Consider the following 25524-nt stretch of genomic DNA (forward strand, 5'->3'; position numbering starts at 1 on the left):
ACAAACAATACTGAATAATGCATAATCTAACACAAAGGGTGTTTTTCTCAGAGTATGAAATTCACTTATTCTGTAAATATCGAGGTTCACATTGACCTGGGAACTCTGATTTCCAGGTGACTAAACAGAAAACACTCTGGGGACTCTCAAGTGAGTTTCCAACTCCCAGTGGACAGACAGCTCTTCCATGCACTGGGGCAGCAGTGACTCTAACCACTGAGTCAGGCCATGGAACCTGCAGCACCCACATCACAGGGAAACCCCAGCCCAGATCGAGAATTTTTAAGGAAATCCAAGAAAACAATTTTAATTTTCTTTGGTAAAGTGTCTAGCTCTGTCTTCTATATTCGTGCATTTAAAAATAAACACCTGCTGTAGAGTTGCTCTGGTCAGTCGAGCTCCTAGCCTGATGCTTTAGGACCACAGAACAAGCAGAAGGGTAAAGAACTTACTCTCCATTCTGAAATGCAACCACTCCAACCTCATGCATAACAAAGGGGTCTTCTGGTGCGATGCTCAGAGCTTGGCCAAAGAACCTTTCAGCCAGTTTTGAGTTATTTGTCAAACCATATTCTAATCCAATATACAGCATTGGCAAATGACACCTAAAAGTAGTGGAAAATGTCACACATTCAACAACAAAAACTGTGTAATTCAGCAGAAATTAACTTGTCAACCTCAAATCCTATCTGTAAAATATTTCAAACATTAACCCAAAATACAGATTTACTTTCCTTCCAGGGGCCAAAACTGTGGCATAGCAGATAAAGCCGCCACCTGCAGTGCCAGCATTCCATATAGGCACCGGTTCAGAGTCCCAGCTTCTCCACTTCCAATTCAGCTCTCTGCTATAGCCTGGGAAAGCAGTGGAAGACAGCCCAAATCCTTGGGCCCCTGCACCCACGTGGGAGACCTGGAGGAAGCTCCTGGCTCCTGGTTTTGGATCAGTGCAGCTCCAGCCGTTGCGGCCAATTGGGGAATGAATCAGTGGATGGAACACCCCTCTCTCTCTCTCTCTGCCTCTCTCTCTGTTATCTGACTTTCAAATAAATAAATAAATAAATCTTAAACAAGATTTACTTTCCTTCTAAAATGTACTGGCATTTAATACATGAGCTAACCAATCTATAGAGCTTTTAGACTAACTTCCTGGATTTGATCAGCAAACTATTTGCCTTTTTTCTTTTTTCTGAAGTAGAAAACAGTCTCTAAAGCAGAGGAGCAGCCTGTGGGGCCACTCCCTCCGGGCTCCAGTCACACGAGCCTCAGGAACACTTAGCATCCTTTGATACGCTGTTCAGTTCTACTTCCCTTGATGAAGTCCTTACGACTTCTGACCTAAACGGCTCTGCTCGCTGTGAATTCCAGGAGGAACAGCTCTACACTGGAGTTCTGAACGACACAGGTGTATGAATGAGTGCCGTTTTCCCATCTGAGAGATTCTAGACACAGGGTCAGTGCTATTTATTAATTCAATTTTCATCTGTTCACACTACCAGATCAGTGACTGCATTAAAGCAAACGCAGTATGAGGACCTTTCTTTAAAGATGACCCGAAACACCCAAGATACTGACTGGTTTATATGTGCTTTGGTTATAAACCGAGTCAAGACTCCCATTAAGCTTAGCTACAGAAAGGTCAGGAAGAGTCCTTTAGATTCACCTGCAGGCAGTATTTTCAAATGGTCACAAATCTACATCCACAAAAGCAACAAGAATAGCAGCAATGAAACCAGTGTTTTGTCTTGTTTTAAATATTTGTTTATTTATTTATTTGAAAGTCAGAGTTACACAGAGAGAGGGAGAGGCACAGAGAGAGACATCTTCCATCTGCTAATTTACTCCCCAGTTGGCCGCAACAGCTGGAGCTGCACTGATCCGAAGCCAGGAGCTTCCTCCAGGTCTCCCACGCGAGTGCAGGGGCCCAAGGACTTAGGCCATCCCCCACTGCCTTCCAAGGCCATAGCAGAGAGCTGGATGGGAAGTAGAGCAGCCGGGACTCCAACTGGCGCCCAGATGGGATGCCGGCGCGACAGGTGGCAACTTTACCTGCTATGCCACAGTGCTGGCCCTGAGACCAATGTTGTGACACAGTGGGTTGAAGTCACAGCCCCAACACCAGCACCCACTATCTGAAAGCTAGTTCAAGTCCTGGCTGCTCCACTTGCCATCCAGCTCCCTGCTAATACACCTGGGAAGGCAGCAGATGGTCCAAGTACTTGGACCGCTGCCACTCACATGGGAGACCCCAGTGGAATTCCTGGCTTCTGGTTTCACCTGGTCCAGCCCCAGCTGTGATGGCCACTTGGGGAATGAACCAGTGGAGAGAATATCTCTCCGTCACTCTGCCTTTCAAGTAAATAAAATAAATCTTAAAAAAAAAAAAAAAGTGGCAGAAACTGCCAATTCTACTTCTTCAGAAACTCAGAAGCTGGCCAGGGGCATACATTGAGGAAAATATGGATTCTGGTAAACACAGTAGCCTTTATTGAGCTTTCCTTGTCCTGTTCCCATCTCCCCAACACCGGCCTCACGCTAGCCTTGATAGCCAGCAGCCTCACAAACACAGAAGCTATGAACCACTGGAGCCGCCCCTCACGTGCCACAGGACCTGACAGCTCCTTCCCAAAAGGCCCATTCCCAGCTTGCCTTTATTTGACTCTGAGTGAACTTGATGATAAAAGCTCCATCCTGGGGCCACTTGCTGAAAACAATCAGCAGCAATTATTTAAGATTTGGGCAAGTACCTTTAAGGGAATCTGGGGAATAAGATCTCCACAGGTACCTGGAAGACACTCCTGAGGATACAGACAGCTACACATGTGCACAGGAGAGAATGGAGAAAGCCTCCATCTCTCATCCCTGCCTGACCTTGAGGCTCTGCGCAAGAAGGAAGTGAGGGCTAAGGCCGAGTTGTCACTCTCAGAGTGCTAAAGGTGTGCCCCAACACAGGCAGTGTCCTTCAGCCAAGAATGGAAGCTCTATGGTTCAAGATACACAACAAAACAACCAAGTGACAGTGACTTCACTGGCTTCAGAACAGAGGGTACAAACTACAGATTTCACTCTGGGAAGTACCTAAACAAGCAGCACAATGAGAAGTCCTGGGGCGGGATGAGGAAATCTGATCTCCAAAACTGCCACACTATGTTACTACATGCAAATAAAGAAGAAACATCCAACAGAAACTGTCCTAGAGGCCAGATGTTGGACATACCAAATATTTAATATTTAAATATTCAGTGAACTAGAGGAAATTATGAATACAAAAATAAAGTATGAGAACAGTCTCCTTGCCAATCAGGGAATAGCAATAAAGAGAAATTATAAAAAAAGAACCCAACAGCAATTTAGATGTTGAAAAGCACAATAACGGAAAACAAAAATTCATTGAAAGGACTGAAGTGCAGATTTGAAGATAGAGAGAAATCAGTGACAGTCACAAAATCACGTAACTGAGAGAATCCATCCCCAAGACTTCCCCAACAAGATATACTGAAGGGAGTCCTTTAGCTAGAACGAAAAGATACAAGTGAATAGCTTGAATCTATGTGAAGAGAAAAAACAATCTAGTAAAAGTTACCAGTAAATAGGAGCAGAATACAGTATAAATCTATTTTTGTTTACAACTCTTTTCTTGTGTCTGATTTAAAACACAACTGAAGGCCGGCGCTGTGGCTTAACAGGCTAATCCTCTGCCTTGTGGCGCCGGCACACCGGGTTCTAGTCCCGGTTGGGGCACCAGATTCTATCCCAGTTGCCCCTTTTCCAGGCCAGCTCTCTGCTATGGCCCAGAAAGGCAGTGGAGGATGGCCGAGGTCCTTGAGCCCTGCACCCGCATGGGAGACCAGGAGAAGCACCTGGCTCCTGGCTTCAGATCAGCGAGACGCGCTGGCCGCAGCGGCCATTGGAGGGTGAACCAACGGCAAAAAGGAAGACCTTTCTCTCTGTCTCTCTCTCTCACTGTCCACTCTGCCTGTCAAAAAGAAAAACAAACAAACAAACACACAACTGAATAAAGTAATTACAAAACTGTGTTGATGGGTTTATAATATACAAGAGATTAACTCATATGACAATAGCAGAGAGGTGGGAGAAAACAGCTAAATTTTAGTAAGGTTTTGATAACTATTGAAATTAAGGGAAAGAAAGGAAATAAGTTGGTATTAATCCAAACTAGATTATTTTACAAAGTTAATTATAATCCCCAGAATAACCACTAAGAAAGTAACTCAAAAGGGGCCAACACTGTAGCACAGCATGTAAAGCCACCGTCTTTGACACAGGCATCCCCTAATATGGGCACCAGTTTGAGTCCCAGCTGCTCCAATTAAAATCCAGCTCCCTGTTAATGGCCTTTCCAGCAGTAAATGATGGTCCAACTCCTTGGGCCCCTACCACCCACGTAGGAGACCAGGAAGAAGCTCCTGGCTCCAGGCTTCAGCCTGGCCCAGCACTGGCTGTTATGACCATCTGGGGAGTGAACAAGCAGATGGAAGATCTCTCTCGCTCTCTCTAAGCTGACTTTCAAAATATATAAATAAATCTAAAAAAAAAAAAAAAAAGGAACTCAAAAAATGAAAATATGTAGCATAAGGAAAAACAATTAAAATGGTACATTATAAGATATTTAACACAAAAAAAGGTAGGAATCAGAAACAGAGGCACAAACTGATACATAGAAAACAGAACAAAATGGCAGACATGCATCCTACGACTGTATATTAAACATAAAGAAATAAAGACTCCAATCAAATGGCAGAGATTGGCAGAATGGATAAAGAAACATGACTTAACTATATGTAGTCTCCAAGGGACATCTTTAGATTCAAAGACACAAAGAAGTTAAAATTATAAAGACGGTGGCCAGCGTTGTGGTATAGCAGGTTAAGCCACCACCTATGATACCAACATTCCATATGTGTACCAATTCATGTCCTGGATGCTCCACCTCCAATCCAGCTTCCTGCTAATGCCCTGGAAAAAGCAGAAGATGGTGCAAGTGTTTGGGCTCCTGCCACTCCTGTGGGAGAGCCACTGAAGCTCCTGGCATTGGCCTGGTCTAATAGCTGACCGTTCTGGCCATCTGAGGAGTGAACCAGTGGATAGAAGACCTCTCTCTCTCTCTCCAATAAATAAAGAAATCTTTAAAAAAAAAAATATAAGGATGGAAAAAAATAACACCATACAAACAGCACCAAAGGAGAGCTGATACAACTACACTGATGTGAGATAAAATAGACTTCAGGACAAAAACTATTACTAGATACAATAAAGGACATTACAATATTTAAAAAAAAAAGGCTCAATCCATCAAGAAGTTACAATTATAAACATATATGTACCTAACAGCAGGGACTCAGAACACATAAGAAAAAAACTGTGAGAATTTTAGGGAGAAATAACAATTCAATAAGAGTTGGAGGGGCCAGCACTGGGATGTAGTGGGTAAAGCCACCGCATTTGGTAGTGGCATCCCATATGGGCGCTGGTTCTCATCATGGCTATTCCACTTCTGATCCAGCTCCCTGCTAATGCACCTGGGAAAGCAGCACAAGATGGCCCAAGTGTTTGGGCCCTTGCACCCATGTGGGAGACCCAAAAAAGCTCCTGGCTTCAGACTGATCCAACTCTGGCCACTGCAGCCATTTAGGGGTAAAACAGCAGATGGACCATCTTGCTCTCTCTGTAACTCTGCCTTTCAAATAAATGAGTAAAATTTTTATAAACAACAATAATAATAATCAATAATTATGAGTTGAAGATTTCATAGCTCACTTCCAAAAGTGGATAGAATTACTAGACAGATGACCAACAAGGAAATGAAAGTCTCAACAACACTAACATTAGCAAGAAAGTTGCTATCTGCAAGTCAGAAAAGAGCCCTCACTAGGAACCCGACGGGCCAGCGCCTTCATCTCGGAGTACCAGCCTCCAGAGAATGGGGAAAACTGCTGCTGTGGTGTTGGCCAGGGCAGCTCAAGCCAATGATCAGAGAGCTGAATCCCTCACGGTGCTTTCATGGGTGACTAGTGAGAACATGAAATCATGCTTGGGGCTGACGCTGTGGCGTAGCAGGTAAAGCCTCCAGCTGCAGTGCTGGCATCCCTTATAGGCGCTGGTTCAAGTCCCAGCTGCTCCACTTCTAATCCAGCTCTCTGCTATGGCCTGTGAAAGCAGTAGAAGATAGCCAAAGTCCTTGGGCCCCTGCAACCAAGTGGGACACCCAGGAGAAACTCCTGACTCCTGGCTTCAGATTGGCACAGCTCCAGCCGTTGCGGTCATCTAGGGAGTGAACCAGCGGATGGTAGATCTATCTCTCTCTGCCTCTCCTTTTCTCTCTCTCTGTAACTCTGACTTTCAAATTAATAAATAAATCTTTATTAAAAAAAAAAGAAAAAGAAATCATGCTTACCAAACTCAACCCCCTTATACTTAAAATCTGGGTTATTTGGATGCAGAACTTACTGTCAAAAAGTCTGATGGTCTGAAAAGGTAAATCAAATCTAACATCAAGAAAGCCAATATTAACACATGATCCTAGCACTGAACACTACAAGCACAGGCAGCTAACTCTGACTGAGTACTCTCTATGTGTAAGATATTGCTCAAAGGGCCAGCGCAGTGGCTCACTTGGTTAATCATCCGCCCACGGCGCACGCATCCCATATGGGCGCCAGGTTCTAGTCCCGGTTGCTCCTCTTCCAGTCCAGCTCTCTGCTGTGGCCCGGGAAGGCAGTGGAGGATGGGCCCAAGTGCTTGGGCCCCTGCACCCGCATGGGAGACCAGGAGGAGGCACCTGGTTTCTGGCTTTGGATTGGCGCAGTGTGCCGGCCTTAGCAGCCATTTTGGGGGTGAACCAACGGAAAAGGAAGACCTTTCTCTCTGTCTCTCTCTCTCACTGTCTAACTCTGCCTGTCAAATAAATTTAAAAAAAAAGATATTGCTTAAAGTCTTTCACCAGCATTATCTCAATTACTCCACAATAATACATTGTTTTGTTATTCCTATTTTTCAAGAGGGTAAGCAATTTGCCCAAGATCACATGGTGCTGTGTCGAAGAATCAGGAAGTGAGTCCAGGCAGCCTGACGCCAAGTCAGCCCTCTGGACCTGCACACCACTACCTCTCCATACAGGGGTAGCCCTCAGTCAGCACAAGTGGTCCACACAAAGAACTCTGCAAGATGTAACCAATGGCAGATCCAAAAAGAATGAATGAGAATGATAGCTAAACCCCCAAAAGTAACATACATCACCATCAGTACTGTTTTTATAATACTGACTTAAACCTAGAATATGGGCAAATACAATCCTGCACTACCACTAAGCCCCATCTATTAAAGAAGACATAGTGACTGCTGATAACTCTCCTCTGATGGAGAATGTAAAGAGGAGCTTCTTCACTCATCTCTTCTCTTGGCCTCATCTCTTACTTCCTCGCTGCAATGAGATAAAATGCTAGGCAGATTCACTACACCAGCTGCTTTCCCCCTCCGTCTCACAGCTACTGTACAATCACGAGCTACTGGTAAGAGGAGACTACAATGTTTTTGTTTAGTTCAGTAACCAAGTGGCAGTAATATTAATAATAAAAATTCCATTTCATTTTGCTAACACGAAAACCCCTCCAAAGTACTGAGCCAGTCTGCGCAATCATACCCTTTCATGAGCTGTGCTGCTGTGAAGTAGGCAGCCATTGCCTGGTCGTGTTCACTCTCGACAGCAAATGAATGTCCATAGGCAATCCATGCCGGCCCGTAGGTCTTCTCAAGCGTTGTAGCTTTGCTGAAACAAGAGTTCATCTAAGTAACATATTTATTCTTCAATTAATTTTATCTAAGTAGATGGCATCAAAGATGTTTATTAGTAACATTAAATAAAAACGGTCCACATATTAAACTCTAATGTAACATCTGTGCTCTCTCATTTGAACTGAAACAATGGTTAATAGCACAAGCAAAAAGTGACTAACGTTTAGAAGCGAAGTCCACAACTTTCCAGGTACTATAGCTGAACCCATCAGCATTCTATATAAAAGTTACAAGAACTATTCAACAAGTGTGGTAGAGGTAACGTTTACTGAGGGCCTATTTTATACCAGGCACTATTATCAGATGCCTCAGATGCTGACATCATGCTAATAACTCACTTTAAAATAAGTACACCAAGGCCTAAGAGCATAATAGGCTACACATGGTACTGAGAGATTCGCCCTAGTTACATGCACTGGACTATGTACAGTCTTCAATTAGGGGACACACTGGAATGGCTAATTCACAATAAGGAATAAAGAGAACATATCACAAAACAAGGCAAACATACAGGGAGATCACAGCACCAACAGTCTTCCTAAAGTCTTTAGCTTCCCTAAAATGCTGGACACAAAGAGAACTCAATCTTCCTCCCAGTGCAAAAGCCTTTCAAACCATCTTAACAATTTCCCAAAAATCCTGGGACAGAAGCACATCATTTTTAGTTCTTTTAAAAATACATATATATATTTGCCGGCGCCACGGCTCACTTGGTTAATCCTCCACCTGCGGCACCGGTACCCCGGGTTCTAGTCCCAGTTGGGGCGCTGGATTCTGTTCCAGTTTCTCCTCTTCCAGTCCAGCTCTCTGCTGTGGCCCGGGAAGGCAGTGGAGGATGGCCTGAGTGCTTGGGCCCCTGTACCCGCGTGAGAGACCAGGAGGAAGCACCTGGCTCCTGGCTTTGGATCGGCGCAGCGCACCGGCCATAGCGGCCATTTGGGGGGTGAACCAATGGAAAAGGAAGACCTTTCTCTCTCTCTCTCATTGTCTAACTCTGCCTGTCAAAAAATAAATAAATAAAATAAAAAATAAAACATATATATATATATTTATCGGGGCTGGCGCTGTGGCATAGCATGTAAAACTGCTACCCGCAGTGCTAGCAATCCACATGGGCGCCAGTTCAAGACCTGGCTGCTCCACTCTGATCCAGTTCTCTGCTGTGGCCTGGGAAAGCAGCAGAAGATGGCCCAAAACCTTGGGCCCCTGCACTCAGGTGGGAGACCCAGAGGAAGCTCCTGGCTCTAGATTGGCACAGCTCCAGCCGTTGCAGCCAACTGGGAAGTGACCCAGTGGATGGAAGATCTCTCTGCCTCTCTGTGTAACTCTTTCAAATAAACAAATAAATCTTTAAAAATATATATAAAAACAGCCGGCGCCATGGCTCAATAGGCTAATCCTCCGCCTGCGGCGCCGGCACCCCAGGGTTCTAGTCCCAGTCAGGGTGCCGGTCCTGTCCCGGTTGCTCCTCTTCCAGTCCAGCTCTCTGCTCTGGCCCAGGAGTGCAGTGGAGGATGGCCCAAGCCCTTGGGCCCTGCACCCGCATGGGAGACCAGGAGAAGCACCTGGCTCCTGCCTTCGGATCAGCACGGTGCGCTGGCCACAGCGGCCATTGGAGGGTGAACCAACGGTAAAGGAAGACCTTTCTCCCTGTCTCTCTCACTGTCCACTCTGCCTGTCAAAAAAAAAAAAAATATATATATATGTATATATATATATATATATATATAAACCGTTGAAATCTTTACTTAGCATAGAGTTGATCTTCTGCATATAAAGATAATTAAAAATGAAACTTAATGAAGAATGGGATGAGAGAGGGAGTAAGAGGTGAGGCGGTTTCGGGGAGGGAAGGTGGGTATGGGGGGAAGAAACACTATAATCCAAAAGTTGTACCTATGAAATTTATACTTATTAAATCAAAGCTTTCTATTAAAAAAGTTTTCCTCATATAAGTTTTTTTTAAAAGATGTATTTAGTTACTGGAAAGTCAGAGTTACACAGAGAGAAAAGGAGAGGCAGAGAGAGATAGGTCTTCCATCCGCTGGTTCATTACCCAGATGGTTGCAACAGCTGGAGCCACGCTGATTCAAAGCCAGGAGCCAGGAGCTTCTTTTGGGTCTCCCACTTGGTTGCAGGGGCCCAAGGACTTGGGCCACCTTCTACTGCTTTCCCAGGCCACTGCAGAGAGCTGGATCAACAGTGGAGCAGCTCGGTCTCAAACCGCTGCCCTTACAGCATGCCAGCATTGCAGGGTGTGGCCTTACCCACTACGCCACAACAACAGCCCCAACTCATATAAGTTTTGCATATATTTTGTTAATGCTATTCCTAAATGTTTTATCTTCATTGATGTTACTGTAAATGGCTTTTTCCCATAATAGTATCCTGTAATGAATTATTGTTTATATGAAAGCTGTTACATTTTGTATGTTAATTATATATACATATACACACATATTCCCATGAAAAAATATATATATTTACTTATTTGAAACGGAGAGTGACAAGACAGACTGGTTCACTCCCCAAATGGCTGCCACAGCCAGTGCTGGGCCAAGTCGAAACCAGGAGCCCAGAACACTATCCATGTCTCCCAAGTGTATAGCAGGGCCAAAGTATTTGGGGCATCCTCCGCTACCTTCCAGGGAGCTGGATCAGAAGCGGAGCAGCCAGGACTGGAAGCAGAGCTCCAATATGGGATGTTGGCCTCCACCCCTACTTTTTGAGAAGAGAGAAAGTAACTTTGCCAAAGCATTATTGTTGGTGATCACAAAACTTGGATCAGAATTCAAGTCTGACCCCAAAGACCATTCTCCCTTAGAGGTCACTTTCTACTTTGCATAGACGAAATCACAGGATCCCCTACATTCAGTCTGTAACTAATTCTTCACGTATTACACAGTTTCCCTATCACCTGGCCCTGCTTGGAGAGCCTGACTGGGCTGTGCGGCTTCATCTTCAGCAGATCCACATAGGAATGAGTTCATGTAGTAGAGAATTCTGCTTTATAGTCACATCCAGTGACACTGGTGTTAAGTGAAGCTTCATGTAATTTCACAATTATTTACAGGGTAAGTCTTAAAAACAAAAGGCTAATAGTATCTCTGTAATGAAAAACAACCTCTGCAACTATATTACTCTATTTTATATTTGTTCTCATTGATAGTATTAAAAACATCTGAGCTCCGGGAGAACTGATTTAGTTTATCTTCTGCCATGGCATCTTGAGTCTGAAGAAATATTCACTCCTCACCCACACTCAAGTCCTCACCACTAATCCCTGCACTTAAAGCACAGCAGCAAGAAATGGCTTCCTGCAGGTTCACGACAGGGGGCAAGACAATAACTGCATACCTGAGATATCTTCTGGCATGTTCATTTTTATGACCAACCATGAGATAATAACATCCCACTGCAAACCAAGACACCTAAAATGTTCAAAATTTACCGTGACCAAAAGACACTTAGTTTTCAATAAGTATTTCTAACACTTTAGACCACACAAAAGACTAGATGTTCCGATGTCATTTATTTTATTCCAGTTCAGGTCAGAAAATTCCCAGACAGTCTATCTATTCAGTCCTAGATGAGAACACAACAGGAACTCCACAACTAGCCCCCATCCCCCCGCTGGCTTCAACACCAAGACAGGGCTCCTAAGGGACATGGTATTTCAAAGCGAGCGGGAGCCCTGGCCCTCCTCAGCACTTCCTGGCTCTCCCCCTAGTATGGCTCGTGTCTAGCTGGCTTCTCCTGCACACTTCACACTGTGACAGGGTGCAGATCTGACTCAGAGCTTGACTCCTAACTCTGTTGTAAAGGACACAGCTTCTGAGTCCATTCCCATCCACATTTCCCCATGACAGCTTGGAAGACACTGATTCAGACAGCATGCAATTCAGTGAATCATCTTACACATACAATGTGAACAAGCCATCAATTTTTAAAAAATTATCTGAGAGGTGAAGTACACACACACATTCCCATCTGCTGATTCACTCCTGCAACAGTCAGGGCTGGGTCAGGCTGAAGCCAGGGGCTAGCTTAATCCAGGTCTCCAATGTGAATGGCAGGAACCCAACCACTTGAGCCACCACCTGCTGTCTCCCAGGGTCTACACTGGCAGGAAGCTGGGGTCAAGAGCTAGGGATCCAACCCAGGTACTCCAATATGAGATGCAGGCTGAATGGCTGCCCCAAAGCTATTATTAGCATTTTATTTATTTATTATTATTTATTTAATTTATGTATTATTTATTAATAATATAATATATTTATATTGATAATATAATAATATATATTATGTTATAATATTATTTATTATTATTAGCATTTCTTCTGAAGAGTGGGAGTATTACTGGCACAGTCACTACTTTATGTTTCTGTATACTAAGTATTTTTAAATAACAAGCATGTATAATCTCTATAATAAGAAAAACACAAAGGTTTTAGTTTTAAAGTTATTGTTTCAGTCTAATTAAAAAACACCTTCGGGGCCAGCACTATGGCACAGGTTAATCCTCCGCCTGCAGCACCAGCATCCCACATGGGCACTGGTTTGAGTCCTGGCTACTCCTCTTCCAATCTAGCTCTCTGTAATGGCCTGGGAAAGCAGCAGATGACCCAAGTCCTTGGGCCCCTATACCCACATGGGAGACCCAGAAGAAGCTCCTGACTCCTGGCTTTGAATCGGCTCTGCTATGGCAGTTGCGGCCAAGCGGGGAGTGAACCAGCAGCTGGAATACCTTTCTCTCTATCTCTCCCTCTCATTGTCTGCAGCTCTACCTCTCAAATAAATAAATAAAATGTTAAATAAAAAAAAAAACTTCATGAACTAAAAAAGTTAATGCTGATATCTAAGTATCCTAAGCACCAAGAGATTCTAGTCCAACACTTTAAATAAAACATTATTTGCTTAAATTTAAAAATTAGCTATTATCTAAATACTAATTCAGTATTTTATTAAAGTTCAGGTAACAAAATACACTGTTGGAAAAGACATTTACATTACTTACAGGATTACTGGGATATAAATCCACCAGTTTATGAGACAGATAGAAAAGCTCTGTATTAGGGAAAAAGAAAAAAAAAAGAATATAATTACTCACATCAAATACAATTTAAAATAGGACTTTCCCCTTAGTCCCAACTGTTCACAATGACACAAAGTCTGTTCTCACAGCAAAATTTCATACCTTCTTTCCTGCCAGATTCATCCATTTACCTAGTGAAGTAGAAAAACCTCACCAGGCAAACACAGCCCCAACACCTCACCAGGTGCCAGGCCCACAGCAGCCACCAAGCGCTTAATGAGTGACTGAGTGCAGAGGGGCACAGGGTGGGCAGCATGGGCACCACGGTGCCCTGACAATGAACTTCACCACACTGTCCACGCCACCACTGCAACCACACACAACCAACGTGCCTGAGCAAATTCCACAGCTGACCAGATCAGCCAGATTACTTCCTTCTGAGAAATATGTAAACCTCAGCATCTCACAACTCGGGGCACACTGTGCTGCAGCCAAAGACCACAGGAAGCTTGATGCCTGGGCTTCCTCTCCAGACAAGGCTCTCTATTCAGTTTTGTTTTCTTTTTTTTAAGGTTTATTTATTTATTTATTTATTTACTTACTTACTTATTTGAGAGGGAGAGTTACAGACAGAGGGAGAGACAGAGAGAAAGGTCTTCCATCTGTCGGTTCACTCCCCAAGTGACCAGTTTACTCCCCAGGTGGCCACAATGGCCAGAGCTGAGCCAATCCAAAGCCAGGAGACAGGAGCTTCCTCTGGGTCTCCCACGAGGGAGGGGGCCCAAGTACTTATGCTGTCTTCTACTACTTTCCCAGGTCATAGCAGAGAGCTGGATCAGAAGTGGAGCAGCCGGGACATGAACTGGCACCCATATGGGATTCCAGCGCCACAGGTGGAAGCTTAGCCTACTATACCACAGAGCCGGCCCCCTCTATACAGTTTTGAAACACTGAAGGTCAAATACAGTCCAAACACAACTGTTTCTGAAATGCAAAAATATAGAAAACACAACCGTCTGTTCCCTTCTGATTTTTAACACTTACTACCTCTTGCCACATCAGTTTTCTTATTTAATTTACACAAAGAAGAAAAAAAACACTCTAACCCTAACAGACCTGGAACTACAAGTTACATCTCAGAAAAGGAAGCAGGGATTGGGGGCTGGTGCTGTGGCACAGTAGGCTAAGCCTCCGATGCAATGCTGGCGTCCCATATGGGCGACGGTTCATGTCCCAGCTGCTCCTCTTCTGATCCAGTTCTCTGCTATGGCCTGGGAAAGCAGTGGAAGATGGCCCAAATGCTTGGGCATCTGCACTCTCATGAGGGACCCAGAAGAAGCTCCGGGCTCCTAGCTTAAGAGGGGCCCAGCTCTGGCCATTGTGGCCATTTGGGGAATGAGCCAGCAGATGGAAGACCTTTCTCTGTCTCTCTCTCCCTCTCTGTCTTTAACTACCTCTTGAATAAATTAATAAAATCTTAAAAAAAAAAAAAAAAGGAAATAGGGATAAAGATTTAAACCACTGTGTGAGAGGTCACTGTGATACACAGTTCTTTCCCCTCGTCTTACTTTTACTGGAGAACTCTGTAGTGTTGTTACCTGCAATCTCAACTACCCAGGATCAGAAACACAAAATTTTAAGAGTTACAGAAATTACTTTTTGTCTGAAGAACTGTTTTAGTAAGAAAGAAGTCTTACCATTCGCTTTATTCAGTTCCACCAGTGTCCCTATATGTACAGGCAAACAGTTTGCATGGAAAGGGTCTTTCTCCATCACTCTGAAAGTTAAAGCAACCCATCAGCACCTCAGAAGCAGTGCTAGCACCCAGCACTGCACCTCACTCCACCATCTTCAGACTAAGACAATGGCTAGCTTGTAAATGAAAAGAAAATTCTGGTATATTTGGGAAGAATGAAAATAAACAGTATCACATATGTTTACCACAAATCAACACACTTACATAAAATAAAGTCCAATTATTTAAAAGCATCAAAAACAATATGAAGTATTAAATGGATCACAAGTATTTGCCAATTATACATTTTGTGATTTAAAAAAATCTTAAACAGCCCAAAAAGTACACAAAATTTAGCATATGTAATTTAGCTAAAGGATAAGTGTGAATTACACAGACTGGAATATTGCTGTGCAAGTGAGGTGCCAGACCAAGCACACGGTGCCTATAGGGTTGTATTAGCCTATACTTGAATAAAGAGCACATTTTATAAAAAGCTGTGCGCCAAAATAGTACTTTCACATTTGCCAACAATTATTAAGACTGGGGCGAGGAAGACGGACACTCCTCCCAGTGCGAACAGTCACTTGCAATCGGCAGTCCTGTGCTTGTCAGTTGCTCTTTTAGGACAGTGCCCCATTTGGTGCTCAGCAAACAGTAAAGGTGACCTCCTTGACCCACACCTAGCCCCAGAGTATACAGAAAGCTCATCTGTGAGTTACTTGAATATGTGCTAAACCCCAAGGCCCTATACAAAAACGGATGGATATACGCACACAGAAGTAAGCTTGTAGCACATCTTAAAGTCACAATTATAATAATGTCTCTCGGCTAAAGACACCACCACATCCAGGTTCTCCTGCAGGCCGTCTACAGACTCGGGAATGACAGTTTCACCCGGCTTATTATACTGAAACAGAGAAATCAAAACATAAACTCAATGAACAACAACAAATCAAAAGACAAACTCAATCTCTGTTTGGCCTAAGCGGTTGAAACATTTACACAAGCAAGGACAAACGTGAGTCTCTGACAACTTCACAGACTTCAAGTGTCATCAAGACTCCTCTCAATGTCCTTGCACAGTCCCAGGACAAGAAGCACCTCACCAAGCAGGGGCTCAGGAAACACAAGAAAAATCCTTATTTACATGCAACACCATCCCACGGATTTGATAATTCAACTTTTAGTACAAGGAGTCCTTGGAAGGAAGAAAGTTTTATTTGGGAGCTTTTTTTAGGAATCATATCATGTATTTTAAATAATCTGGGTCTAATCTTACAAAGTATCTTAATTATTTTTTATTTTTAAAAATAAGAGGCCAAATTTAGTGGAAGAAACAAGACATTTACATAAAGTAAATACTAATTTTGTGTTTTTCCTTACCTTTTTTAACTTGTTCTCAAATAGAAAACGTAGCAATTCCTGTTCTTCAGCACAAAGTTTGTTAAGAGGTAGTGAGTCAAGAAGTTCTTTTTCTTATAAATGGTAAGAAAAAAAAGAGAATGTCCTCATAATATTCATAGAAAAAAACAAAGCAGTTAAAAATATTCTCCTATAGTTCCTACTAAATAAACCTTCAAAGAAAATAAGCTTAGAAGGTTCTAGACAAAGCTGGCACTATGTTCCCAAACCCAGGTGAATCACCCGAAGGCAGAGGCACCTCTTCTAGAGCTGGGCCAGGAAGCCTGCAGGTGGCTGCTGACATCAGCCGGACTGAGGCCCCTCCCCCACCTTAGCTCCACTGTCTGTTGTGAGAACATCCCTGCACTGCACAGTATTCAGCAGAACCTGTGACCTCCAGGCACTAGATGCCAGCAGCAACGTCCCACCTCTCATTCCTTCCCCCTTGTGGTGACAACCAAGATCTGCAGACAAGGCCAACGTCCCCAAGGGCAAAAGTGTACTGGACAGGGCCGGCACTGTGGCATGGCAGATAAAGCCACTACCTGCAGTGCCGGCATCCCATATGGGCACCGATTCGAGACCCAGCTGCTGCAATTCCGATCCAGCTCCCTGCTATGCCCTGGAACAGCAGTAGAAGATGGCCCAAGTCCTTGGGCCCCTGCAGCTGCATGGGAGAACTAGAGGAAGCTCCTGGCTGCTGGCTTCAGATCAGCACAGCTCCAGCCACTGCAGCCAAATGGGGAATGAACCAGCGGATGGAAGACCTCTCTGTCTCTGCCTCTCTATTTCTCTGTGTTAACTCTGAATTTAATTAAATGAATAAATCTTTAAAAAAAAAAAAAAAAAAAGTGCAGGCCGGCACTGCAGCTCAATAGGCTAATCCTCCACCTTGAGGCGCTGGCACACCGGGTTCTAGTCCCAGTCAGAGAGCCGGATTCTGTCCCGGTTGTCCATCTTCCAGGCCAGCTCTCTGCTGTGGCCAGGGAGTGAAGTGGAGGATGGCCCAAGTGCTTGGGCCCTGCACCCCATGGGAGACCAGGAGAAGTACCTGGCTCCTGCCTTCAGATCAGCGCGGTGCGCCGGCCACGGCGGCCATTGGAGGGTGAACGAATGGCAAAGGAAGACCTTTCTCTCTGTCTCTCTCTCTCACTGTCCACTCTGCCTGTCCAAAAAAAAAAAAAAAAGTGCACTAGACAAGAATCACTGCACTAGGCTGAGATGTCTGAACCCCACTTTCTGTTCCTTCTGTCACCCACTTCGCACCAGCACTGACACCAGGTCAGTGGTGTTCAGCCGCTATGGTACATGAGGGTCGTCTGATGCCTCACCTCTGGAGACTGACTGAGCTGGTCTAGAGTTGGGACCTGGTATTCTGTTCCTCAGGGACTGACCATGCAGCCAGGCTGAGATCACTGAATGCAATACTGAAGCCTCAGCTCCACCTGCACTACTCCAGATCACTCCCACAAAGATGGCCTCTTCCATCGTATAAATCCTACAACAGCAAAAGGCAATACTGCATCTGGCGATGTGCTCTCACACGAAGTCACTGCGAAAATTATGTAGCAGGTCGGCTTACACCTGCTCTTGACTCCAGATTTCAGAGAATAAAACAGCATTAACTGTGCTAAACATAAGAATACCAGAGCTTCCGAACCTTCTTGGGCTGTTAACATGTGGTGTGACGTTAAAAGATCAAATGCCTCAAAACAGTAGACGTCGAGCTTCAAAGCTTCTTTGTAGCTGTAGGTAGCTAAGGTTCGGTTATCCAGAGCATCATAGATCTTCCCTCGTAAAAGACAAATTGAACTCTTTATCTGATGAAAATATAAGTCACATACTAAGTTATTAATGCTTCTAAACTTATTTTTTACTATAAATTATCTATTATTAGAATGGCAAGAAGCTTTAATTCATCTGCAAGATTTAGTTCATCCCAACTGTTAAATCACTGTTAAGAATTACTTGAAGGGCCGGCGCCATGGCTCTCCACCTGCAGCGCCGGCATCCCACATGGGTGCCGGGTTCTAGTCCCGGTTGCTCCTCTTCCAGTCCAGCTCTCTGCTGTGGCCCAGGAGGGCAGTGGAGGATGGCCTAAGTGGTTGGGCCCCTGCACCCTCATGGAAGACCAGGACGAAGCACCTGGCTCCTGGCTTCGGATCGGTGCAGCTCCGGCCGTAGCGGCCATTTGGGGAGTGAACCAACAGAAGGAAGACCTTTCTCTCTCTCTCTAAAACTCTACCTGTCCAAAAAAAAAAAAAGAATTACTTGAATGTGAGAAAACAAAACACAAAACACAGCTTCTCTAGTCTTTCTTCCTAGAGTTCAAATCACTTTAGCCCAACAAGTCTTCCTGCACATGCCACAGCTACTGGGTTCATCACTTGTTTTGCCCCAAATATATCAAGGATTGAAAGACAGCAAACTTTCTTTCCCCTGTGAAAAGATCTTAGTTTGTGAAAAACTGACAGCAATACAGCACAGGGGTCCCACTAGCCAGGAGCGTGGCTTGGTGCAGCTGGACACACATGAGTTCAAATCAAAGCCATGTCACGTACTCATGAGTTTTGACAAGTGAGCTACCCTCTCATGGCTTCTGTTTCCTGTTCCCATTGGTAAAGAGGGGGAAACACAACCTAACTTACAGACCTCTAGGGGTTACAGATGCTACTACCCCTCATGGAACAACACACAGGAACATGCACAACAGCAACTCAGCACCACCACTTACAAGAGATTCATGGGAACCTGACTCCCTTTCCAGAACTGAACCTCAAGACCTGCAGCTGAGAGGCAGCGAGAACCACCAAGGATTTGAAAGGAATTTGTCAATCGACATTTTAAAAACAACTGACACTGTGATAATCTTGGACCTAGACAGTATCTTCTGAGACACTGAAAAAAAGTAATTTTACAACATAAACAACGTTACAAATGAATTACCCATTTCTTAGCAGATAATTGCTAAAAGGTTCAAAAATAATACCAAACTCATTCATAAAAGCATTTCCTGGCAGAAAAATTAACTTGCTTCTGAATACATAGAGTAGATGAGTAATCAGAGAAAGACAGAAGGAAGGAAGGGAGGGAGGGAGGGACAGTAGAGAAAAAAACCTAGAATGTGTAACATTCCTCATGCTCTAAGATGGAAACGAGAACCAAGTTCCTCACATGTCTGATACAAAGAACTGGGGTGAAAATCAAGGGATTCAGGGTCCCTGCAGGATAAAAGATGTTCTGAGAACTGACCATGAGGCCTGCACCACTCTGTGAGTACACTAAATGTTCTAGAACAGAGCAGGGAAGGCCCGTACCACCCTGTAAACATACTAGACGGTCCAGAACTGACCACGAGGCCTGTACCACTCTACGAATATACTAGACGTTCCAGAACTGACCACTTCTGTGAATACGCTAAATATACTAAACACCATCAAACTGCACATTTCTAAGTGAATGAATTGCACTGGGTGTGAATTATGTCTCAGCAAACTGTGAAAAAAAGTAACAATTCGTATTAGTCATCTGACTGTGGCTGATATGAAGTTATATTTTATAGTCTCTGTATGAGATCTTGGGAAGTATGCAAACTGGAACATATGAGGAAAACAGAACAAAGAATCGTGAAATAAAAAGTATTTCCTGGAAAGAAACAATCTGAGCCAATCAAGGTTTCTTTGGGTCCAAAACACAGAACATAGAACCAGGAGGAAGGCTGCCCCACCTACAGATAGTGGTGTACGTTGTCAGACGTGAAGAGGGAGCGAGCAGGCCAGACCACCTCAGGTGCATCTGAGAACCTAATTACAGCTTCCAGATGACAGCTCAGAAAGTTCTCATCTTGCTGGGCTCTGAGGTGCATAAGTAAGTTGGCAAGCACCATTACACAAGGATGCCAGCAAGATGAGTTCTTCCTGATTTCAATGAGAGTGAAAATATTGTCACTTACTGAGGATGGCGACATCTCCCAGTCACTGGAGGAGTCTTTCAAGCCACTCTCATCCTTCAAGTATTTTTCAAATAATCTTTTGTTGATTGGCTCCTCCATATCAAGAATGTCGAGAGCCTGTTGGTGCTCTTTTGCAGCATACTACAGAGAACAGAAACGCTACTCATCAGCATGGCTTCTCACAGCAAACACACACACATACTCTACAGCTTTAAAGGGAAATCAAAGTATTATATACACAGATTTTATAATGTCTGAAATAGAATTTTCTTCAGGCATGTCAGCTTTTAGTAAAAGAAGAATCAGTATTTTACAGCAAACAGTGAAAAAGAAATGAACATTTATTTGCTCATGAAATACTTTAGTAACCTGCCACAAACTACCATTAAAATTCTCCCATATACATGCAGGAGGCCTAACACTGCATGACCAAAGTCTCATTGAACAAAACTGGAACTGAGAACACTTACATGGCATCTAGCTGCAAGGTATCGACATGCTTCATATAGCTAGGAAAGAAAGAAAACCATCAAAAAGTAGTCAAAATAGTATGTCTCTTCACTTAAAAAAAACTGGAAGGATAGAGAGCTAGTTTCATAATTTCTCCTTGCAGTGTAAAAAAATATCCCAGTACTTTTAAAACCTATACTGATCATTAGCCTTCTGTTCACTAAGTACCAAGGATTCAAAACAGACTGAGGGTCTGCTTTAGCAGTTACACACAACAGGGAGACAAAAACAGCACAGCGGGATAAGCACCACAACAGAAGTACACACAAAGCACCAAGCAGCTCAAGGAGACATGGCAGGGAAAGGGTTGGTGACGAGCTGGGCGCAACCAGGCACTGGGTGCTACAGGTCCAAGGAACCGGAGGCAGCTCAGAACAGACCAGAGTCTGTGCCACTTGCACTGATGGCGGCAGCAAGTTAAACACAGACTAGAGAGAAATCCTGGAGGACTCAGGCATCTAAGGCATCTGACTTGATCCTGTAGGTAATAGGAAATTGCTGAAAGACTCCATGGGTGACATAATCAGACCCAGGCCATCCTTGTAGTTGACAAGTGAATTGGACCCAGGGAAGGTGGGAAGGGAGGAAATGTTAGTGGAGAAAAGAGACAAGACAGAGAGAGTTTAGCAACAGTGGTGAAGCGATGAAAAGAGACACAAAGCTGCAGAGAACACAGAATCTGCAGAACTCAGTGACTAGATGGAGGGACCATGGTTAGATATAACTAATATCTTTTCACATTCAAGAGAAACTAAATATTGAACCCTTTTTAACAAGTTTGACATAAATAGCAGATGCTCCTAAAACACTAATCCAAGGTGTTAAGTTCACATAACTCTGCACTCACTTTGTCCAGTTTCCGAGAGCGGAGCGCATGGGCTGCTCTGTGATACTGTGCGGTCAGGTACAGGCACTGAGCCAGCCAATACACGTCCTGGGGCTCCTCTGCGGGGAAAGTCACACAAGACATCAGAGGTGCAAGGCGAGACAGAAACATTTCAAAATGTTAAACAGAAAAAACTTGGCGTTTGTCACTTACCATGAGAGAGGGAAGCTACTTTATCTGCCCAAAACAGAGCACTCTGATACTGTTGCTGAGCACAAAAAAGGAAAGGCAAGCGGTGAGTGTGCTGTCACTTCAATAGCTTTAAACAGACACCTACAGTTAGTAGAACCCTATAGCATACACCAACACCCACACAACAGCCTGTTACATGTAGCATGGCATCTGTCACACCACAGTGTTACAGCTCAGCTAGCATGAGTTTTAGTTCAATGGCACAATAAAAATATTACTGTAGAATTTTTGCATATACAATTCATTAAGGCTTTGTATTAAATTATATTTTTATTTCATTTGAAAAGCAGAGAGGGGCTGGTGTTGTGGTATAGTTGGTAAAGCCAACTCCTGAGACACCAGCATCGCATACGAGCGCTGGTTACAGTCCTGATTGCTCCACTTCCAATTAGCTCCCTGCTAATGGCCTGGGAAAAGCAGCAGAAGATGGCCCAAGTGTTTGGGCCTCTGCTACCCAAGTGGGAGACCCAACTCAAGTTCCTGGCTTTGGCCTAGCCCAGCCCTGGCCATTATGGCCATCTGGGGGTGGTGAACCTGTGGCTGGAAGATTGATCTCTCATCCCCTCTCTCTGTGACTTTCAAATAAATAAATACATCTTAAAAGAAAAAAAAAAAAAAAAGGCAGAGAGAGATCTTCCATCCCCTGGTTAACTCCCCAGATTCCTGCCATGAGCCAAGAACTGAACCCAGATCCCTCACATGGGTGGCAAGGACCACGCATTCCAGCCATCACCTGTTGCTTCCCAGGGTGCACATCAGCAGGACACTGGATCATAAGCAGAGCCGGGACTCTGGCCAGGCGCTCTGACATAGGATGCAGACATCCCAAGGTGCCTCTCAAACCCCTGCAGCAAGCCCCCACCCGGGGTGTTTATACTCATACACTGCAAAAATGTATCAGCAAGTATCTAAAACAGGAGATCGTTTAAATGATTATGTTGCAACAGCTCAGTCTCTAGTCATTAGTACTTCTTGTATTGATATCTACATAGCAACACTTTCAACAAGCGGTTAGTGAATCCCAAAATGAAATTTCCTAGATGAAACCCTGCACTCAAACACCTCATACAACACAGCTGTAAACTGGGTACTACTCAAATTTCACACACACACAAACCTTCACTGACCACTGGGCAAGTCCCCTCCTCCGGCAACTCCGCCAGAAATGAGCCACTCAGAGTCACATGGCCACTGCAGTCTCCTGGCCCTCACTCCTCAGTCCCTCTCCCACCTCTGCCTGCTCCCTGCACGTGAAACACGGACATCTGCTGCCGGGGTCGGAAGAGGGACACCCACGGGATGGCTCCCTGGTGGCAGAACCAGGCCTGTCTTACTCCTCGATACATCCCACGGCCAAGAAAAAAACGGCTGGAACACATCTGCCGTTTGATTCAAGGGACTTATGGTAAACAAGACGGCAGCTCTCCAACTGCAAACGTCCGGCCGAATCACGCAGCGCTCAGACCGGACTCCGCTGGAACGCGCCTTCTCCTCGCTCCGTTTCCAGTGCACTGCCCGCCAGCGTTTTGGCCAATCTCCACGGCATCGCGGACAAAACCGGGGCTGCAGATTCTTGGACACCTCCTGCCGCAGCACGCCGTGCTGTCGTCCGCCGTGCGGGGGACGCGGATGCGGGCAGCAAGGTTTGAAAAGCGCTGACTCGGGACAGCAGGCGTGTGCCATCTTCGCTCAGTAAGAACCCCGACCACGACTGCAGCCGACGCTCTGCTGGCCGGCCAGGCTCACGGAGCACCCCGCAAAGCCGCCCTAACACCACCCTCCGGGCCCGGCCCCCGCCGGCCGGGGCCACGCAGCCCGCTCGGCCCGGCCCCTCCCTCTGCCCTCCGCCATCACCGCGGCCCCAGGCCCGGCACGCTCGAGGCCCCGGGTCCCGGCCGCACCACCCACCTGGTCCAGGTACTGCCGGACGCGCTTCCGCAGCCTCTCCAAGTTCATGGCCGCGAGCCGGGGCGTGAGGCCAAGCGGGCGCCCGCCGCCGCCGCCGCCGCCCCCGCCTCCCGGAAAGCGCCCGCTCCGAGGCTCGCGAGCCCGCTCACCCGGCTCCAGCCGGGCCCCTCAGGATCCCGCGCGGCCCCCGCCCCGCCACCCGGCACTTCCGCTCCCGAAGGCCCGCCCCGGAAGTCACTCGCAAAAGCGTTCCCTCCGGTGCGGGCGGCGGCGCCTCTGGTTCCGAGGCGTTCCGGTTGCCCCGAGTTCCTTCCCCGGCCAGTGGGCGTCTCGAGGCGCCCGGGCGCCGGGCTGGTTTGCCTAATCCACGGGAGGGTCATCGACACGGCCGAGGGGCGCAGGGGGCGCCGGGGCGGCGCGAGCTCGCTGCCATCCGCAGAAGGGGCGTTGGCCCTTTCGGATGCCTTTTGGCAAAACCCAAGAGGCTCATCTCAGGCTCTAGTAGAGGGAGCTGCGAACAAAAATAAGACCACGCTGAGCAAAGAAAGAGTTTTATTAGGGTGAAGCACTGCGGGGAGCAGCCTCAGAGGGAGAGGAGCTCGGGCTCACGTGTAATGCTGGGGCTTTCTAGAGAACTTGTGTCAAGGGAGGAGGGAGAAGAGTTGGAGAAGCCCAACAGAGGGATGTGGGATGCGGGCTGGAGCAGCAGAGAGGACACCAGATAACATGAGACAGGGTGTCCCTCACACGGGGAGTCTCTGGGGCTGCCTGATTTATAGCTGTAGCTATAAAGGTTTTAATTGGGACTGGGAAGCACAGGATGTCTCCCTAATTTGTAGCTGGAACAATTTGTGGGAATGGTGAGGCTCTCCAGGTGCACGGCACCTCTGTGTTTTAGTTTTCCTGTCGCCAAGAAAGAATAATGGAGGGGTGTCTTGGATCGAGTGGATTCAGGACTCTCACAGCGTAAGATAAAAAATAACAAAAGGAGCGGGTAGAAAGATCCTTAAACTATTCCTACTAGTGATAGGTAGGAAGTCAGATATGAGCTTATGTGTGTGTGACAAAGGCCTAAGGAGACAGTTAGGTCCAGCATATGCATCTCAAAGTCATCCCAAAAACGTTTCAGGGGCAGCCCAGTGTCTGCATCCTGCCCATCCTGCCCTACTCTACCTGCCAGTTGGGGGTCCACACCCCTTCTGCCTGATAGCTGCATTTCGAATATCCTGCTCCTCCAGGGGGTCCTGCCCATCCTTCCTCAGATAGGAGTTTTTTAGTATTTACATCCATAAAGTCTTTTGTTTCAGGAGGAGATGTGAGAAGACAAAGACCCATCCCCTTAAAAACCCCTGGCCTTGGCCGGTGCCTAATCCTCCGCCTTGTGGCGCCGGCACACCGGGTTCTAGTCCCAGTCGGGGCGCCAGATTCTGTCCCAGTTGCCCCTCTTCCAGGCCAGCTCTCTGCTGTGGCCAGGGAGTGCAGTGGAGGATGGCCCAAGTCCTTGGGCCCTGCACCCCATGGGAGACCAGGAGAAGTACCTGGCTCCTGCCATCGGATCAGCGCAGTGCGCCGGCTGCAGCGCGCCGGCCGCGGCGGCCATTGGAGGGTGAACCAACGGCAAAAAGGAAGACCTTTCTCTCTGTCTCTCTCTCTCTCTCACTGTCCACTCTGCCTGTCAAAAAAAAAAAAAAAAAAAAAAAAAAAAAAAAAACCTGGCCTCAACCAGACTACACACTCAGCCCTCTGCCTCTCTGCTGAGCCACCCACCAGACCTGGCCAGGTGTACTCTCCACTCAACCATGTAACCTCGCTCTCCCCCAGTCTGAGCAACTGGGCACTCCCGCCCAGGTTCTGTCTGGGGAGGTGCCCATCTGTTCTTATGGATGTCCCTTCCCTAATAAACCTTGCTATTGGCCGGCGCCGTGGCTCACTTGGCTAATCCTCTGCCTGCGGCGCTGGTACCCCGAGTTCTAGTTCCAGTTGGGGCACCGGGTACTAGTCCTGGTTGCTCCTCTTCCAGGCCAGCTCTCTGCTGTGGCCTGGGAGGGCAGCGGAGGATGGCCCAAGTGCTTGGGTCCCTGCACCCACAT

General features: G+C 46.0%; 1 protein-coding gene across 2 annotated transcripts in view; it reads right to left on the bottom strand.

Annotated features, from left to right (window-relative positions):
* Window positions 1-23543, bottom strand: part of CDC16 (cell division cycle 16) — a 35927-nt gene extending 12384 nt beyond the window's left edge. For both annotated transcript variants that reach the window (XM_062193893.1, XM_062193892.1), the window contains exons 1-13: window positions 23435-23543; window positions 21488-21542; window positions 21296-21393; window positions 20409-20447; window positions 19939-20079; window positions 17647-17806; window positions 15969-16060; window positions 15359-15492; window positions 14545-14624; window positions 12830-12879; window positions 11170-11243; window positions 7661-7786; window positions 453-605 (exon numbers count right to left, since the gene is read on the bottom strand). In XM_062193893.1, coding sequence (XP_062049877.1) covers window positions 453-605; window positions 7661-7786; window positions 11170-11243; window positions 12830-12879; window positions 14545-14624; window positions 15359-15492; window positions 15969-16060; window positions 17647-17806; window positions 19939-20079; window positions 20409-20447; window positions 21296-21393; window positions 21488-21542; window positions 23435-23482 — 1250 coding nt within the window. In that variant the 5' untranslated portion in view covers window positions 23483-23543. The remainder of the gene's footprint in view (window positions 1-452; window positions 606-7660; window positions 7787-11169; window positions 11244-12829; window positions 12880-14544; window positions 14625-15358; window positions 15493-15968; window positions 16061-17646; window positions 17807-19938; window positions 20080-20408; window positions 20448-21295; window positions 21394-21487; window positions 21543-23434) is intronic.
* Window positions 23544-25524: the final 1981 nt, after the last annotated feature.

The sequence above is a fragment of the Lepus europaeus genome, chromosome 6 (assembly GCF_033115175.1).
Source record: "Lepus europaeus isolate LE1 chromosome 6, mLepTim1.pri, whole genome shotgun sequence".
Classification (NCBI taxonomy): Eukaryota; Metazoa; Chordata; class Mammalia; order Lagomorpha; family Leporidae; genus Lepus; species Lepus europaeus.